The 15,374-nt window shown below is 33.5% G+C and overlaps 1 protein-coding gene across 1 annotated transcript; it reads right to left on the bottom strand.

The window, feature by feature from the left end:
- Positions 3,271 to 4,503, bottom strand: LOC104715550. The gene has a single exon (XM_010432943.1). The coding sequence runs from the start codon at positions 4,501 to 4,503 to the stop codon at positions 3,271 to 3,273; it is 1,233 nt and encodes a 410-aa protein (XP_010431245.1).

Genomic DNA, 15,374 nt, shown 5'->3' with positions numbered 1-15,374 from the left:
TATGCTCAATCTTGTTTGGATGACTTACAGTTTGTGTTGTGTCTTAGGGGATTATTTTGCTCATATTATAAGAGCAAATTAAAGAGAAGAATCACACCAAATATGCATGTAATCGGTGGTGGACCTTCCCAGTGTTGATGATTTTTGGAGAAGATTTGAAGAGCTTCATTCTAGAACCGGAAGAATTTGATGTATCTCTTGGATGGATCTGAGATCGGCAGAAGAAAATTAACAGAAGGAGAGAAGTTCTCCATTAATCAAAGGGTGAATCAATCAATCTAGGAACAAATCTCTAGTTTGGTTTGTTGGTTTTTTTTTTAATCTTTTGTAATATTTATATTATTCTGATGATAGATTCGATTAAAATGCCAATTTTAATGTTTAGGTTTGAACTGGTTTTGGGAGATTTTCGAATCATTTTAATTGTTCACATGTCCCAATTTGCATAATACAGAATGTCTTGGATAACATATGAATAAAAACATGATTCGTTGCAACAAACCATCACTGGATTCTTTGCAACATCAGGTGATATTCTTATGATTCGGAGAAGAAGGTGACTTGAGCAAATTTTGAATTTACCTTTTCATATTAGGTTTTTTAAAAAATATATTTGCCAATTGCTAAGCTTTGAACCGTAGATTTGAAACACTTTTAAACAACCTATAACCACTGCACTACCTTATCTTACAATGTTATTATCAATTAAAATTATATATAAACCTAATATTAAATAAAAACACAGCATATTTCGTAAAATGCTTTGTTTTGACCTAAAACAGCAATAGTATAAATCTGTCAAACCAAATAACTCTATCACGTCTATATGTTTAACTCTACTTAACTTTTGTTATTTCAGTAACAAATATGTCTACCACTTCATTAAGTCATAACTCTATTGCTTTTAATTATGTCTATCCATATGGAAATATCTACCATCACGTATAACTATATCTGTCATATAAATCTATCTCAATATATATGTCTGCCATAATGACTATATAAATCTATTAAACAAATCTACCACCGGACATTAACTTATTATATCTGTCACCATTGTACTAATATCTCTATCAAAAATTAATAATTCTATCATCATTAGAATATATCTATCGAATATATCTACCGATAACCATAACTCTGTCAACTATATTTATGTCTGCCATCACTAATCTATCTTTACCAATTTAATCTACTTAATTTTCAAACTCTATCCAATAAGTCTGCCAAAATTTATATAACTCTATTAGAAAAAATATGTCTATCATTAAATAGATTATTTGAGCGGGAATTTTCCCTCCAAAAACTTTGAACAGTTGTAGAACAAACACATACGTGGCATCACTTTTTAATGGCATACTTGTAATTTATTTTTTCCTAACATACCTTCCAAAGGGTTCATATGTCATTAAAATTTTCCAAAAAAAAATGACATTCTAGTCTTTTTTAAACTTTTCTACGCTATTAGAGTAAAGTTCCCTTAACATAATCATGACAATTTTTAAATATTAGTGATAATTTCCTCTTCTATATAGTTTCCATAGAGTAATAACCTTTAAACTACTAATTTGCCCCTCGTGAAGGGAGGAAGAAGAAGACATTTGGTGGAAACTACTAATTTGCCTCTCATTTTTAAGTAAATCTTATTTTGTGACTCTTTAGAGTCGAACCATGACCTCTAAAGCTTTAAAATCATGCCTGCCACTAGACTACCATTAACTTCGATATTGTATTCAACTATAAATTTATATAACGTCTAAATTTAGGTTTTATGTTTCATTTTTAAGTTGTAATATTTGACTGAAAATATAGCTCCTAATTTGTTTTTTTTTTAAAATCGATTCCACCCTTCCAAACGCTTCCGTTTCCAAGTACTCGCTCCTAATTCTATGCAGCTTAACAGACTCATTTTGAGGAAATATTCTCCCTATTCTTAACAAAGAGCAATAATTGACTAACTGACTCCACATGAAAATGTCAGAGTCGGAAAAAGGTGGATGCGGAAAATTGGCTAGTACATGGCAATGAAAATTGGCTAGTACATGGCTATGTAGATTCCGGATAAATAAGATTTACTAAGTTGCTTTTCTTTTGGTTCATTAAAAAAAGTCTATAAGTCCTATAATATGGTTAAAATTTATCACTTTGATATGGAAGCTTTGGTATCATAATGTCGACATTTCAAAACCATTATCGGGAACATCGGTTTTTGTTTTTGCGGTGTGAAATTTGGAGGTTTAACAAAGAGACGGCACTGAGGTACAAAACTCGCACTAGAGCAAGATCAAATTTGGAGAAGGAAAATAATGAATTTATTAATTTACTAGCAAGTAAGGCGTATCTACTGTAAAACACCGTCAAATTCATATTTCTTACTATAGGTTGTTTTGAATAGTTAGAATTTAGGAAAAAGAAAAAACCGGTTTTGGATTTAAAAAAAAAAATTGTATATTTACAGCTCTGAATTTGCTGGACGTTATCACATAAACTATGTGATGGAGCATGAAGGTGAACCTTCATGGACTCTGTCATAAGCAACAGAGGCTTAAAGATCTTTTATGTGTATATGCAACGTTTAATTATAATTATGAATGTTTATATTAACAAATACTTGAAAATCCATAAATGGGTTATCTTTATTTTAATTTTGTAACCGAGTTAACATATTATAATCTTAAATTATAAACTATGTGATAACGTCCAGCAAATTCAAACTGTAAATATAGAAAATGTATTCGAAACTTTAACTCTAACTTCATACACATCTTGATTTTAATATACATACACAACTTACATAACCTTGTGATGTTCAAGTCTTTGAAATTCTGGTTTTATAAAGATCTTGGAGGAGGCTAAAGTGTTTACAATACAAGGTGCACCTAGAGATGTTTCCAATTTAAATAAAATTTTGAGAAAAATTGTACCCAAAAGTGATTACCATTTGTTGATTCTATCAAGTGTAATAAATGGTATGTACTTTCATACTCTCCAACCTTCCAAAAGCGCAATATACAAAACACCGACTCAGATTTATATGTGAGATAGCATCCGTTTGATTCCGATGAAGACATGAATCAGGAAGCATAGTTGTTTATTGAACGACACTTTACAGATTCTTTTTTTTTCTTCGTCTGAATGATACCATTATATTATACTGATGAGTTTGACACAATACAAAAGGGAACCTAAACAATCATAAACAAGGAGCCAAAGCAATTAGATATAGCTTTGGTCAGACACAAAAACTCCTTGTAACCAAGAGGGGTAGCCCTAGGCTACATATGATTGTGGACGTTCATCCCTTGTAACACTCTTAGCTATCAGGAAGGCTCCAAGATTACCTTTCCTATGCTCAACTACTGCCCTCCAATCCGGGATGTGAGACAAGGCTAGCAAGAGTTCTTCCGACTGAAGTTTGAAATTAGGCCAAGCTGAGGGCCTGTTAATAGCACCCACCAACTCCGAAGCCTCTAACGCAAAAACCACTCTAGGTATATGTAAGCTTTTCATGCTCTTCATTGCCCAAAGACTAGTTTGCAGCATCGAATCCTCCTTAGAACCTATATTCACCAGAGACATTCTGCTATGAAGTAGAACCGAACCTAAGGAATTTCTAAGGACCCAAGACGCCCCACAGTTGGCTTTATCTTTATCCCAGGAGGATGCAACATTGCATTTTAACCACGGCTTGCTTGATGGTCTCCATTTCTGGTTCTGTCCTTCATTCCTCTGTTCAACTGAGCTTTCTTCTTTCTGTTCAATCTCTTGTGCTTGAAACCATTCCTCTGTATCATTTCTGATCTTACTCACCATATCCAGAATAAGAAAGACTTGACCTTCAAAGACCAAATTATTCCTATTTTTCCACAGTGACCACAATATCCACGGGATGGTTCTTCTGATTTGAATAGAGACCGATGTAACCTTCCCCAAGGATAAAACAAAGTGGAGATTCTGATATATTGAGGAATTATCAAACACAGATTCAGGTAGGGGAACTCCTGCAACCGCCCAAACCTGTCTCGCAAAGGAGCAATCAGAAAGCAAATGATTGATGGATTCACCTTCCATCCCACAAGTGGCACACCTGGTGTCTACCTTCATTCCTCTGGAGATTAATCTTTCTGCAACTGCTAGAGCACCGTTTGCTGCTTTCCAGATGAATAACTTGATCTTTGATGGAGCGAACAGTTTCCAAACCTGATCTTTTATCCCGTTTACTGACGGTAACATTGTTGCCAGGGAGATTACCTCTTCCCTTTCAGACTGACAAGCTAGCCAGTAACCAGATCTCACGCTGTAATCTCCACTTTTATTGACTTTCCAGGACTTGAAGTCAGTGGAAGAGAAAACTGGTTTTGACTTTTTGATCAGGTCCACCTCTCTTGGGAAGAAGTTCTCTTCTAAAGCCTCCGGGCACCAATCTCTTGTTTTTGGGTCTATCAGCTCATTGACTGAGAGTTCCAAATCCACTATGATGTTTTTCATAAGTGGGGCTCTCATTGCACCGTCTTCCAGCCAAGGAGAGGTCCAAACTTTCAGAGACTCACCATTGCCAACTCTTTGTTTTAAACATCTTCTCAGCAAATCTCTTCCATGAAGAATGCTCCTTCAAGCATACGAGGGTCTTCTACCACAGACAGAAGAGAGAAAAGGATCATCCACAAAGTATCGACTCCTCATAAAGCGGGTGAACAAGGAAGCCGGAGCTTGTAGTAACCTCCAGGCTTGTTTTGCCAGTAAAGCTTGATTGAAAAGCTCGATATCCTTGAAACCTAAGCCCCCTTGATTTTTTGCTAGACACAGTCTATCCCAGGAAATCCAGTGAATTTTCCTATGGTTCTCTACTGCATTCCACCAAAAAGAGGCCATTGCACTTGATAAAGAGTCACAAGTAGCTTTTGGCAACTTCAAGCATGACATCGCGTAAACAGGCATTGCCATTGCCACCGTTTTGAGAAGGATCTCCATACCTCCCATAGAGAGGGATCTGGCAAACCAACCTGAAGGCCTGTTTTTGAGACGCACATTGATGTACTCTAACATTTCAGACTTTGAACCACTGAAGCATTCCGGGAGACCTAGATAAGAGCCAGCTCCTCCTCCATTGACAATACCAAGGATGACTTTTAGTCGATCCTTTATCTCTTCCTCCACTTTGGATCCAAACGTTACCGACGACTTCTGTAGGTTAATGGTTTGTCCCGTTGCTTCGCCATAGATTCTCAGAATGTCCTTGATAACTTTACATTGAGACTCTTCTGCCTTACACACGAATAAGGTATCATCTGCAAAGAGTAGGTGATGTATCGAGGTACCATCTTCCGCAAACCTAACTCCAGTGAGAGATCCTTGCGATTCTGCCTTGTTTAATAAGTGCGTGAGGCCTTTTGTGCAAAGAACAAAGAGAAAAGGCGAGAGGGGGTCGCCCTGTCTTAAACCTCGCTGTGGTACCACCATTCCATGCGGTTGACCATTGATAAGCACCGAAAAAGTGACTGATGTAACACATTTCATCACCAAATCCACCCAAAAAGGATTGAAGCCCAATGCTATTAAATAATGCAGGTAACTCCATTCAACCCTGTCAAATGCCTTAGACATATCTGTTTTTAAGGCCAAGAAGGTTTTTGAAGTAGCTTCATGGGTTCTCAGGCCATGAACCACTTCATGTGCAATGATGATGTTATCCGATATAAGTCTGTCCTCCACAAAAGCTAACTGAGTAGGGGAGACTAGCTCTGGCAGCAGAGGTTGCAGTCTTGAGACCAAGATCTTGGATATGACCTTATATATCACCGAACATAAACTTATGGGCCTCAAATCGGATATTAAAACTGAGCCAATCTTCTTAGGGATCAGATTTAGATGCGTGAAATTCCATTCTTCTTGAAACAATCCTTCTTCAAAGAATCTCAACACTTCAAGGGTGAGTTGTTCGCCTACTATATGCCAGTATTGCTGGAAGAATAACCCTGTCATCCCATCAGCCCCTGGAGCACTCGACGGGTTAATAGAGAAAACCGCTTCTTTCACCTCTTCTTTTGACACCTTAGCCATTAGTAAATCATTCATCCGACCAGTAACTCTTGGGGAGAAACCTTCGAAGAGGCCAGAAGGATCTTTTGGGTACAATGAGGTAAAGAGATTCCTAAAATAAGAAGCTGCTATCTCTCCTTTTGAAGCTTCCGCTCTATGAACAATACCATCTTCATCCACTAAAGCATCCAAACCATTATTAGCTCGATCTGCTTTAACTGAAGCATGGAAGAATTTGGTATTCTTATCCCCGGAGTTATGCCATTTCTTTCTGCTTTTTTGAAGCCAAAAACTTTCTTCCTCATTATGGGCCAGCACCATTTGTCTCTGAAGGAAAGCCATTCTAGGGAAGGAGGGAATAATGGACGCATGCTCAATCTCAATTTCCTTTTGGATCCGATTGATCTTTTCTTTGGCATTGGTCTCATTTCCTCTTTTCCATTTGCTCAAGGCTCCTCTACACCGCCTAAGACGCTCTGAAACTGACTGCCCAAAGAAGGAGGTCGAGGCTTCCCATGCTTGTTGTATCGATTCCAAGACCAAAGGCTGATGAAGCATTCTTTTGTAAAATCTAAAGGAACCTTTATAAGTTTCTTGAGAAGAAAACAGATTTAGAAGAACCGGTCTATGATCAGACCCTTTCTTTTCCAAGAACAGTTGATTTGCTACTAGAAAGGCTTCAAACCATGCTTTATTCCCAAAACATATGTCAAACTTACACTGAATCCAGAGGTCACATCTTCTACCTCCCCAAGTGAAACTGTTACCTGATCCTGGATGTTCAATCATACCGCATGCCTTTAGCATATTACCAAAATCAGTGAAGGAGCAATCATTTCTTGGGGGTCCTCCCAGCTTTTCACCATTGTGGAGGATTTTGTTGAAATCACCTAACATACCCCAAATGTCTTTTCTGAGGATACCGATTCTAGTTACTTTTTCCCAGACCAAGTGACGAAGCTCGCTTCTAGGATTCCCATATATACAAGATACAAAAAACTTTTTGTTGCCAAAGACTACCCCAAGATCAATTAAATTCTTATCCACAGACAGAAACTCCAGAGTGATACTTTTTTTCCAAAAAACTGCCAAGCCACCACATCTGCCCACTGGTTCTACAATCACATTCCTTATGTTCATAGTTTCCATGAGAAACAAAATCTCAGGGAAATGTTTTTTTACGCATTTCCATGAGACGCTGAACTATCAATTCCTGAGGCCGCCCCAACCCTTGACAGTTCCAGCTCAGTATGCTCATTAGATACTGGACGGTCCCTCCTTTGGGACCACCTCTTGTTTGTTGCGCCTTGCAACTTTTTGATCGCTTGCACTACTCTGAGCTTTCCTCTTACCCTGAGCCCCTTCTGATAAACCTTGCCTGATTCCTATCTCTCCCACACCTTCTCCAGAGACTTTAGGCTTTGGCTTTCTACGACTGACATATGGTCTTTTTCTACCCTTCCTTTTCACAGTCTTTGTCCCGGAAGAGCTAGCTTCATTGAAGCCAGCTGCATAAGCCGTTGGACAAGACTGGAAGTTCAAAGAAGAATGGGCATAGTCAGCTCTTTCGTCATAAACCAATCTGCTTCTTTCAGCGTTTATCGCTCCTGCCATCAACTTATCAGAAGCCCCAATATCCGGAGAAACCACCTCCTCAGGGACAAAACCGAATACTGGACCTTTCCCTCTAGAATAATCCGAAGAAATGATAGGCGCTGGCTCAAGGCGAAGTATTGTTTTTTGAGCCAAAGGATCTTTTTCTACTTCCGCTACCGAGTTTCTGACCTTCTCTATTTTAAGCTCCTTTTCCTCTTCCTTAGCTAGTCTCAGATACTGACGCATTCCTTCCAAGACATCTGGAGCAATCCTTGGTCTTCCTAGCAAAGGATGAATGCCAACCTGATCTTCTCTCAGAACACCAAAGAGAGGATCATCCTCTTTTATAACCAACTCAGTTTTTGCCTTTTCCACCTTACGGCCCATCTTTATATTCAGGAATTGCTCATCCCTTAGTTTGAGAACCATTGGGCAATCTTCATCTATATGGATGAGAATTTGGCATTTGAAACACCGCTTGTGGACCCTCTCATAATAGAAATTCACCGAAGTCGAAGATCCACCCGGAAGATTAACAACCTTAGATCTCCTTAGCGGCTTTGAGACATCAAATCTCACCTTGACCCGAACAAAGTCCTTGTTCTGTGACTGCGTGGGAACGAACACCACCTTAAGAACCTGTCCCACCAATTCACCAAGCAAGGTGATAGCTTCCTTAGTATAATAGTTGATTGGGATATTCTTTATCTGTACCCAGAGGGTAACGAACTGCAGAGAGTCGGGAGAAGGATGTTCCGACCATCTTTCCATCACCAAGCCCCATTAGTCATAAGTCTGAAAACCTTTTTCCAAGACCTCTATCAAGTCGTGTTCATACCTGAAGATGAACTAGAAACGTTCCTTGGAAAGAGCCACCCCTCTAACTCTTCCTATCTTTTGCCACTTCCTTGGCATATTGAAGATTAAGCTCGACATACTCTGACACTTCGGATTCAGCAGACGCCCCACCAAACTCAAGGCGTTCTGCTCTCCAGAACTGAACTGCGGTAAATCCGGCATATCAAACGGTAAATCATCTTCCTCCAGAGACATCGCCGTCATCGCTTTATCCATAGCCGACGACATGGTGACTTACGGATCTAAACTGCTCTTCTTCTAGAACCCAGAGAGAAAAAACGATTAACTTCTACTCCAAAATACGACCGAATTACGAGAAACCCAAATCTCAGATCTGATATCTTCTTGGAATTGATAAGAACAAACCCTAGCCACCGACAAAAGAACTTGAAAGACTGACTAAAACGATGAAATCGGTTAGATTCACACTAAGGGAAAGTGTTTTTCCGATCAAATCTCTATTTTCTATAGAGGAGATACTCTATCCGAAAAAGAGGATTCTAAGCCCAAAAGAGGGTATCTTGTTTGATTTTTCAACGACACTTTACAGATTCATTCCTACAGGTTTGGCAAGTTAATATAAATTCTAACAGAACCAAACTTATAAATGTTAGTATCCTTATAGGTCGAATAAATGTGTTTTACCTGCCATTCAATAGCGTGAAGACAACTTCATTACAATCATTGCCACTTCTATGTCTTCTTTTGTCCTCCACATCTATTATTCATCCGCAAACATCTAATTCAGCAAAAAGACCGAAAGATTATTTATATGAGAAGAAATTGATGAAAATTACATTACATGTAGAATTATGGGTTATAATTTATTTACATTTAGAATTATGGGAATTACAATTATAATTTATTGTATTTGAATAAAGTTGAATGGTGGAATATAGTTAATGCATAATTTATTTTATTTTCAGTTATAATTTTATTTTAAAGTGTGAGCTAAATATATATTGTTAATTGTGTCTTTAAATAAAATTAATTATTTTCAAATTGTAATTTAAAAAAATTATATTGCCAAGTAGACCAATAAAGAGAGAGAGTGAAACCTTACTTTTATGTACTCTCTCTCTCTTTCACAAAAAGTGTCATTTTGACACATTTCACATAAATTTATTAAAATTTGAATTATACATATTTGCCCTTATTTAATAAATGATTAATGATCTAAATTCAATGAAAATAGTTTTGAGTTTAGTTGTAAAAAAGAAAATTTAGCATTAAAACATTCATTAGAATTTTTTTTTGTCTTTTCTGATTTTCTAATTTTAATATATTAAATATAAGGGGCATTCTCAAAAATGCCCATTTTTCCATACCTCTTTTTAAAAATACCCATTCATATTGACCATTTTTAAAACTACCCCTTTTTATATACAAAATGACCAAAAATCGAAAATATTTTCCCGCCAAAAATAAAAAAGTTTCCCGCCAAAATTTTTTTTTCCCGCCAAAATCGAAAATTTTTCCCGTCAAATTTTTTTTTCCCGCCAAAAATATTGAAATTTATACCTTATAAAAACATTGTAAACGTTTTTAAAAATCTTTTAAAAGCGTTTACAATGTGTTTAAAAACCTTTTAAAAATCTTGTAAACGCTCTTAAAAACCTTTTAAAAGTGTTTACAATGTGTTTAAAAACCTTTTAAAAACCTTGTATACGCTTTTAAAAACCTTGTAAATGCTTTTAAAAAGCTTTTAAAAGCGTTTACAAGGTGTTTAAAAACCTTTTAAAACCTGTTTAAAAACCTTATAAAAACCTTATAAAAACTTTTACAAGGTTTTTAAAAACATTGTAAAAGCGTCTACAAGGTGTTTAAAAACCTTTTAAAAATATTTTTAAAAACTATTTGAAAACTTTTTAAAAACCTTTAAAAACCTTGTAAAAGCGTTTACAAGGTGTTTAAAAAACATTTTAAAACTTTTTAAAAAATCTTGTAAAAACCTTTACAAGGTGTTTAATTTATAAGGTGGAAACCTTATAAAACCTTTTAAAAACCTTAAATTTTTTTTGGCGGAAAAATTTTTTGTCGAAATTTTTTATCAAATTTTTTGGCGGGAAATTTTTTTCGAAATATTTTTGGCAGGAAAATATGTCGAAATATTTTTTTGGCGGAAAAATTTTGTTTTTCTTTTTATTGATTAAAATATTTTTTATCTAAGGGTAAAATGGTTATTAAAAATTAAAAGAGGGTATTAATAAAAATGGCCAAAAAAGAGAGTATTTTTGAGAAAGGATATATCAAAAAGGATATTTTTAACAAGATATATACGTTACGTGGAAGTCGTTCAATGTGAAGTCACGACGAAGGAGTTCGCCTCGAACAAGCTCGTGCCATATCATTGAGCTGTGGAACGTTCTAGTGGCCTCAAGGAGATCCTTACCGGTGCTTTTGTCCGTGTAAGCGTGCATCAGTGTTATATGCCACTCTCCTCCACCACCCTCATCACAATAAATAATCACTAGTGGCCTCAATAAGGAGATCACATGTGCTACCAACAGTTAACACCTTTAAAAATGAAAAACAGTTAACACAATAAAAAAAACAATTACCAAACTCAATCACTTTTCATCACTAAGATAAGTGTGACATTACTACATCAACATTCTCTTCATCTTCACTATGTGCCTTATTGAAATGTTTTGCAACAAAATTTGTTTATCAATAAATTTTTGAGTTTATAGAGTTTAGTATTTATGATTCCGTTGTGATTTCTCCAAACTAATTTTTTTTTGATTTCTTGGGAGATCCTACGGGAAAAGAAGGAAAGAAGTCAAAATAAGAGAGTCAGAGCCGAAGAAGAAGATCACAAATGAGATCTTGAGCTTGAAGCTTACTCTCCAGAATCGAAAGATCTCCATTCACAAGGACTCGATTCTATGTCCAAACATCACATGCCGCGGCCCTTTACAAGAGTGAATACCGAAATAGACAATTCCAGATGCAAAGAACTACCCTTTAGTAAATAAATCCCAGGGAAAGTCTATTTATGTTCAAATCAATATGAAAGGTCATCCGTCTCATTCTAAGCGCAAAATTCGTCATGCCACCCCAGCAATTCCAAGAATTAATGCAAGCAAAGCATAGGAGTGTGATTTGTCGATTGAAGGAAGTAGCCTTTCGTCGCCCTACCAAACGCAGACGAAGGAAGTAGCATCTAATCTAAGGAAGATGAAGACTGATTTTCGATCATTTTTAAGAATGTTTTAAGGAATTGAGCAAGTTACATCTTAAATATTTTAATGATAATTTATTACTGTTTTTAAATACCAAGCAGTATATAATAAAGTAAATTAGGTGTTATCCGATAAATTGTTTGACAAGATAAAAATAAACCTTTTCAATAACCTATCATATGATATCAGATAGTGTAGTAACCACAAATAATAATAAATAATTATTGTAGATTGCTCAAGAAAGTATGTTTCGATTCAATTGTAACTTTGAAAAGTACGAGCAATTTGTCATATAAAGCTATACATCAATTTGGCATTTAGAATAAGGCTATAATAAATATCACTAAGAAGAAAAAGTCAACTCATCAAAATCCTCAGGTTAGATCAACAACTGGTCAAGTTAGCTAAAAGAAAAGATAAAAGTAAAAACATTTTAAAATATAATTTTTTTTAAATTAAACTTAAAATTCAACACATTTACTCATATACATAAACTTATACTTTAAATTCTCTATTTACTACTAAATTGTATCTGAAATTACATAAATTGTGAACTGACTATTGTTTTCCTCCATTCATTTTCAATTAAACATACTATCAATTATAATTGTAACTTCTCTAATTAAATTATTTTAGAAATATAACTTCTATCACTTCAAATCCTGTAAATAACCATTCTCACATCCTCCTCCACCATATCTCAAATTCTATATATTTTCTTTGTTTTGCTTATGTCTTTTGTATGGGTTGAAAACTCATTGTAAATGTTTTTTTTTTTAATTTTTACAACTCATCATAAGTGTTTAATTATATATTTGGTTGGATATCTTTTTGTTTTATGTATTGCTTCCTTCCTTCTTTGTTTTCTTATTATTTTCAATTTTAAATTAATATGTATAATAAAAATTTGATGGCTATACAAAAAAAATTGTCATGCAGATTCAAAAAGATATTAATTTTGATCATTGCACAATAAGATAATCAAGCTAAAGAAATCATCTTTATTCTTTATCTAGATGTTTGATTATTTCTTACACAATTATTTTATTTGTAAAAGTATACAATGTTTTAATGAAATAAACTATTGTAATTACAATTAAATTAATTTTTTTAATTCTCTCTTACCTCCAAAAAAGTTGTAATACATTTTTTTAGTAGACCCATCATTATAATTAGTTCTTGTGATCCAACATATAATTCTATAAAGATCATTCTTATGTTTATTTTATTCAAGTTTTGTAATTTTTAAGGATTTTTCTATATAAAAAGAGATTTGATATTCCATTTCCAATCCAGTTGTACTACAAAGAGAAAATCATTAGAATTAAACCTAGTAATATAATTTATTAGAATATAAAAGAAATTAAAGATAAAATTAATCTTTGGAATTTTTTTAAAGCTTCTGATTGCACTTCATATGATTTTATATGAAATATATATAATTTGTTACATACAAAATAATTTGAATTTTAATTATTTAACTATTTAGTTTATGTATTAGTTTATATGAACAACTTAAACTGAATTTTTGAAATCATAGTAAATATTCATCTTTATTATTTACAATATATTTGTTTTACCTCGAATGATCAAAAATACCAAATAAAACTAGGGGCATTTGCACAAATACCCTTTTTTACTATACTTTTTTGCAAAAAACCCTTTTTTGTTGTTTATTTTCAATAATACTCTTTTAATATACAATATAACTAAATTTCAAACTCTAAACTTCAAATACTAAACTCTACCCACTCAAAACTTTATCCTAAATATAAAATAGAGAATCGAAACCTAAAAAATAAAATTCTAGAAATTAATTTAACACATTGTAATTGTGTAAAAGAGGACAAAAATGAAAATGACCAAAAAAGTGGTTTTTTTTTTGAAATGTGTAATTCACTAATCAAACTGGTGAATATTTATGTACAAATAAAATGACTAAAGCATAGCCAAAACATTTTAACGAAGGTGTGGTGACTCTTGGAGAAAACCAAAGAAAACAGAGTAGTACATAAGCTTTTTGGTGGATATGGGAACAACAATGAGTTATGCTTTTTATGTAAAAAGTGGTATTTTTGAAAAAGGATATCAACAAAATGGTATATCTAACATTTTTTCATAGAAGGACCAATTATACAAGGTGAACAATTAAAAAATAAAAAATTCGAGAAATATGTATGTATAGTTGTATTAAAATACGATATATAATTTGATATTGTAATGATTTGAATAAAGAAAAGTTTATAATTGAATTTAGAAAATTTCTATGTTATATATTTAAATATATATAGAATTATAAAAATACATCTTTTCTAATACCATTTTTGAAAAATACGCTTTTTAAAAACTTTATTAAAAATACCATTAAGAACTGAAATATGTGTAATCTTATAAAACTATACATAAACTTCATATATATATATATGTGTGTGTGTAAAATTATATATATACTTTATAAATACCTTTTAAAAACTTTTAAAAACTTTATAAATATTTGGATGGAGTCTCTAAGTAGTAGCCTTGAGATGGATCCGGATATCCAGGGTTTTTCCAAATCCGGATCCGGATCCGCCAGTTATCTACTTTACATATCCGTATCCGATCCGTTGGCAAAGAATATCCACCCACCGGATATCCGACTAAAATCCCTGTTACAATGTAGTATATTATTGACTTATCGTTGTTATGTACAGTAAAATATCTTTAAATTAATACTTGCTATAAATTAATAACTTTTTCTGGTCCCGAGTTGGGTCGGTGTAAAAAATGACACAATTCGATATGTAAAAATATGGTCCCAGAAATATCATAAATTAATAATGATATAAATTAAATATATACTAGCACTAGAATTTAACCCGTGGTACACCACGAGATAATAGTTTATTTTTACATATAATAATATTTTAAAAATTATAGTCTACTAACTTTGTATTAAAATTTTTAAAAAAATAGAATTTAGTATCTTATAGATTTAACATGTTTAACAAACTTGATTATTTAGTATTAGAATTATAAATTATAGTTAGAGCTTTTAAAGGAGATTAACAATTCCATTTCACTTATTTTACAACAAATAGAATATTAATACTAACCCTCTCACTCTGCTAGCTATTATATTTTTTTTATTAAGATAAATTATTATGTCATATTTACATATATACTGTACACTTTTATAAATTAAAAATTTCTAATTACATCATAATAAAATATATCTTTTCAAATCTGTAAAATTAGAATATTTATGTATTATGTTTATAAAGGTTAAATATAAAATTTAGAAGTAATTTTTTTAAAGAAAATCCATATCTTATTTGTTAGATGAGAGGTGAAATAAAATAATTAACTACTAATTAATATACTTTTAAGATCTTGGTATTGAATTGTAAGATTTAATACGCTGGTTTATGTTGTTTTATATAAAGTTGGGTGAGAGATTGTTGCTGTGACATACACAGCTACAAAAGTCCTTTGCAAAAAGAAAAAAAAAACTTTTTTCATCGCTCCCAGACACGACTATCGAGGAGACTTTTCCATCTAAGTTTTCCGGCGCCGGTGAGGCTTCTGCTCGCCAGCGTCAGGATCTGCTCGTCCTCTCTCCTGCTCGACAATTTCTTGTTCTCTTTAGTCCGATCTTTTTTAAGCTTCTTCCCCATTTGTTTCCCCTTTTTAACTCTTTTCAAAACCCAATAAAAT

This window comes from Camelina sativa, chromosome 9, assembly GCF_000633955.1.
Source record: "Camelina sativa cultivar DH55 chromosome 9, Cs, whole genome shotgun sequence".
NCBI lineage: Eukaryota > Viridiplantae > Streptophyta > Magnoliopsida > Brassicales > Brassicaceae > Camelina > Camelina sativa.
This window is presented reverse-complemented; position numbering and strand designations above follow the sequence as displayed.